The 5,138-nt window shown below is 53.0% G+C and overlaps 1 protein-coding gene across 1 annotated transcript in view; it reads left to right on the plus strand.

Annotated features, from left to right (window-relative positions):
• Positions 1 to 5,138, plus strand: part of CHRDL2 (chordin-like 2) — a gene marked incomplete at its 5' end in the record, with an annotated part of 18,514 nt that overhangs the window by 11,307 nt on the left and 2,069 nt on the right. The window contains one exon of the mRNA XM_010296262.1: positions 477 to 659. Coding sequence (XP_010294564.1) covers positions 477 to 659 — 183 coding nt within the window. The remainder of the gene's footprint in view (positions 1 to 476; positions 660 to 5,138) is intronic.

The raw sequence follows: 5,138 nt of genomic DNA on the forward strand, positions 1-5,138 counted from the left end.
GGCTGAGCCGGGCGTGCTGCCCAGGCAGCCCAGCCACGGCGTTGGCTCCCGTGCTGCAGGCTCATCCCTTCGCTTCGCTGATGTTGCTCCTCCGGGACGGCAGCGGGAACGAGGTGGGAAGCGGGGAATCCAGCTTGGGCTTTGCAGTGATGAAGGCACCAAGGTCCCTGGAGTGGGTATGGGGGATGCAGGTGGAGAAAATCCCCCTTCCCCATCCCTGCTGGTGTAAAGGCTGCCGAAAACCAGGGGAATGGAAAATATGGGCATGGGCAGGTCCACAGATACTTTATCAACATCTCCCTTTGCTGCTGATCTCAGCGCTGGGGATCGAACCTCGGACCACCATGCAGAGACGTGGTCGTGCCACATGGCATCAAACCCAATGAGATGCCTTTTCCTTGACTTGGGTGCTGAGATGCGTCCTCCAAGCTCCTTCCTGCCCCTATTTAATAAACTCTGTCTTTGTTTTTGCCCAGAAACCAGAGTCAAACCCACTGATGAAATAGTCACTGCGCGGTGTGGCAAGAACCCCAACCGTGTCCTGGTGTACATGTTTGTGCCGCCGAGCTCGGAGACTTCCAAGGAGATCCTCAGGACAATTGCGATTGAGAAGGAGCCCATGGAGGAGGTGGAAATCTACAACTGGAAGCTGATTAAAGGTGAGTGCCGTAACAAAACCAGCCAGCAGCGGAGGAGGTGTGTGTGTAAACCTGGTGCTTTCCAAGCTTTGTTCAATTTTTCAGGTTTTTCTTGTGGTGCTCCAGACCTTGTGTAGTGAGTTGAAACCTGCTGACAGCAGGTTGGCTTTTCTAACTCGCCTCTTTTGCACTCTTTTGCCACAGTTGCATGCAGACCAGGGGCTGGAAACCACTTTTGGCCCCAGGGTACCCCGCCACGAGCTGTAACACCATCCAGAGGCACAGCATGTGGGCAAACAAGGCAGAGGCCATGAGGCTGCTCCTCCAAATCTGCCTGACTCCATGCCAAATGCACATGGAAAACAAACAAAAAAATGTTCTGGTCACTCCATATTTTTGCTTTTGCTCTTTTTTTTTTTTTCCCCCCGTCCACCCATCACTGGGAGCAAAGCTTGCAGAGCTGCTGCGAAGGTGCACACAGTGGGGGTGAATTGAATTGCCCTCAACTCACTTTTTGGATGGGTGGATTTGGATGTTCTGGTTGATGTGTCCTCCAGAACTCAAAGCACAGCAAATACACTGTCAAATTACACCAATCTCTTGCTCTGTCCCCATACCTTTGGCTGTGGGACTCTTGTGGACCAGAGGAGCCTATCTCTACTAGGGAGACTTCGTCCAGTAGATATTTATGTTGTGTTTCCCTCGGGCCCGGCCAAGCATTGCAGTGCCCCAACCCCGAGTCTCGGTTGGACATACTCTAACCCTTGCAAAAACTTGTGCCTTGAGCACTTGAGCTTGGTCGCACCCTAGTGTGGACCCAGTGACCCTCAGCCCATGTAGCTGGGTGTCTTCTGCATGGGTGTAGGCAGATATTCTGGTCTCTTGGGTATGTTCCTGTCTCACCTCTCTCCATAAGGAGACCTCAGTCTTCCTGAGACTGGCTCTTCCCAGGCGCCGAGAGTGGGCACATGTGGATAGTAGTTGGAGAAATTAACTCCAGAAATGGAGCCCTGGCTGCCACCATGTTTCCATCCTCCCCCTGCCATCCTCCATCCTCCACGGTGCCCCTCTCCCCGTCCTCCCCCCCGCCTCGGCAAAGCCTCCTTCACAATGGCACCTTGTAGCTGGAGGACAGCTCTGAGCCTGCACTGTCTGGGCCCCACCATTTCCTCTCCTCGCCCCTTGGCAGAGGTCGCCACCCAAACCTTCTCGCCACCTTCTGAGGCCAAAAGCTTCGTGTCTGCACGGAGCTCCTGAGCCCTGCCAGCCAAGGACAGGGGAGGCCCTTGTCCCCGAGGCCAACACAGCTCTTTTGCTTGGCAGAGTGAAGTGTTACTGTTGGGAAAGAGCATGAGCTCAGTCACATATGGATTCTACCTCTCCATGGTCCATCACTCCACCAACAGAGCAGCGTGTGTGGAGAAAAGAGGCTGCAAGTCGCGCCTGGAGCGCGTCCATCTGCCTTTGTATGGGCTTATGATACCTACGTGGCCTCATCTATTTCTGTGCCGGGACCGTTTCCTCCACGAGGCAGGAGTTGGGAGGAGAAACCAGCGCCAACACCCAGACAAAAGCTTTACCCAGCTTGCTGGTGGTGCACGGCCAGCTCCCAGATGAGTTGCAGTGGGGGCTTCCCAATGTTTTTAGGGGTCTGAACACCTCAGGAGTTTTGAAAGGTGACTTTCTATGTTGTAGAGCAGAAATTATCATGGAGAGTGAGGACAACAAAGGAGCACGCAGGATCAGAGAGGGACCAGCACGGTTTTGAGGCTCTGTCATTGACTCTTGCCCTTCACCTTGCATTGCTGGAGGTGCGATCCCCCCATGGGCCTCTTTCCCACATTCACCCTGCCAGGCTGTTTATTAGATATTGATCAAAATATGCCTTTCTATCCTGAAAACCCGCAGCTCTGGGACCTCCAGCAATCCCCAGTGTTTCACCAGGCTGGTATACCCTCACACCTGGGCTGGAGGAGACCTGCGGGGTCCAGACCAGCCATCCCCATGCTCTTCTGGCATTTGCTTGAAGATCTCCTGCCCCAAAGACTATACAGCCCATCTAATCTCTTCCAGAGCCACAAACCCTTTCCTAAGTAAGTGAAGACTTTTCCCAACGTGCAGCCATCCTGCAGCTCGAGTTCATGCCTTCTTGTCCTCTCCACTGTGGGTGTGAAGAGCAGACTCCTTTCCTCTGAAGATGCCATCAGCTCCCACCTCTGTCCTCTCTTACACAGTTTATGCAGTTGATTATTTTCAGTCTTTCCTCAATGTTAGAAATTTCTGGTCTTTTGGTCCCTCCCGTAGCTCTGCTCTGTGTCTGTCTTGAAATCCGGAGCCCAAAGCAGGGTGCAGAGCTCTGGTCAAAAGTTGTGTCCTGCTGGAATGGGTCTCACACACCCATGTGCATCCATGCTCCTGTCTCTGTCCACCCACCAAGGCTTTGTTTTGCAGATGATTTAGCAAGTCCTGAGACCAGTTTCTTGAATTAGACTTGCTTCACTCCCCAGCCCAGGGTTAAGTACCATGTTTAAAGAGTCATGTTGGTTCCCCATGTAGTCAGCAGAGAGAAGCAGTTACGATATGTCCCGTCCACCCATTTAGGATGGGCAGAATGGCATGGCAGAAGAGCCTGTCTCTCCCTTGTCTCTCCAAAATTAGGAAAGAGGAATTGCTCCCTTGGAGATGGGGCTGGGCCTTAATTAATTTGTTGTGCTCTCCTGGACTCTGCTTGGTTTTTGGTCCTGAGGCAGTTCCTAAAGCATAGAATCACAGAATCACATCACGGTTTGGGTGGGAAGGGACCTTTCAAGGCCATCTAGTCCAACCCCCTGCCATGAGCAGGGACATCCCCAACTCGAGCAGGTTGCTCAGAGCCCCGTCCAGCCTGACCTGGGATGTTTCCAGGGATGGGGCATCCACCACCTCTCTGGGCAGCCTGGGACAGTGCCTCACCACCCTCATAGTGAAAAATGTCTTCCTTAGATCTAGTCTGAATCTGCCGTCTTTCAGTTTAAAACCGTTACCCCTTGCTATAGGCCCGGCTAAAAAGTCTGTCCCCATCTTTCTCCTCAGCCCCCTTTAAAGCACCGAGAGAGCTGGTAAATGCCCAACAGCCCCACCACCTCCCTCCACCTCATCCTCAACTTTGGAATGAACGATCCCATCTGTCGGGCAGGATCTGCTCGCCGGGAAATGGCATCACCCTTCACCAGCTCCATGCCGTGATGCCTCTCGGGCTATTCCTATCTGCGCCGCCTCGTGCTCTCCTTGTGCGTGCTGGAGCATCGTCTGCATTCCTCCCCTGCTCCCCAGCTCCTGGCATCTGTCAGAAGCGACCATCCGGCTGGCCAAAGGTCTCAGCCAGCTCTCCGAGGGCTCTTGGGTGAACATTATCTAGGTCGGTTGATTAAAAGATGTTTATCTCTCGCAGCTCTTGTTTAAAATATCCTCTTGGTTACTAACGTACTGGAAAGTGCTTCATCAGCCACGGGGACTATAAGCACACCCTCCTGCTCCTTTCTAAGTATAGACCAGAAGGATTTATTGAACACTTGTGCCTTTCTTGCGTCATTAACAGTTTTATTATCTCCATCCAGTATCTTCTTTTGTTACTGGTAGGACTTCTTTTCCTGACCCACTTATAGGACTTATTAATAGTCCAAATATCCACATATTTCTCCGGATGTCTTTGACTTCCTGTATTAGTTTTCCACAGTCCATAACATCTCATTTATATGGATTGCGAGCCGGTTCCCATCCGCTACATACTCTCTTCATGTGTAATTGCTTCTGGGAATTGGGGAAAGTCTCTTAACCAAATAAGGGGGACCACGTGCCGGCAGCGAGGAGCTGGATGCGTGAGGAGCCTGGGTGGGAGGTGGGGAAGGATATGCCAGGCATACCTGCCCGGTTTGTCACGCCTTGCAGGCGAATACGGGTATCGCAACCCCCAGCCCCGCAGAAAGGTCGCTTCCGTTGCTAAATGCAGGTTCTGGTTTTCTTGGGTCAAACGTCTGAGTCAGGCACCTCCGCTAACGGGACGATGCTGGCACAGGCAGAAATATCAATCTCTGCTGAGGTCATTTGTGGTTTTTTCTGTCCTGGAGGAGTTTCAGGGCTGGGGGCAGAGGGATGGAAAACTTCGGTCCCCGGCTGCTTCCAGGAAAGGAAAGCATCTGAGGATGGAGGGACCTCTGCGGTCGGGGAAGATGGTGGTTGAGGGTGAGCAGAGAGGACGGGGTCCCAGGATCCTGGTTGGGCTCACCCTTATTTCTCCTGTGGCTGCGGGGGAGATCAGACCTCCTCCGGCGCGAGATGCTTTTCAGAGCAACAAAATCCTATTGCTTCCACCTGCTTCGCGGTGCTGTCCCTGCTGTGTTCCGATTTAACGAGCAGTCACTGTTTTCAAATGAGGTTTCTCCTGGTCCTTGGCCAGCCCTGGATTCACTCCCAAACTCCCACCAGGCTTTGGCAGCAGGTCCCGCACCGAACCGGGACCCC

This window comes from Phaethon lepturus, unplaced genomic scaffold (genome assembly GCF_000687285.1).
Source record: "Phaethon lepturus isolate BGI_N335 unplaced genomic scaffold, ASM68728v1 scaffold25750, whole genome shotgun sequence".
NCBI lineage: Eukaryota > Metazoa > Chordata > Aves > Phaethontiformes > Phaethontidae > Phaethon > Phaethon lepturus.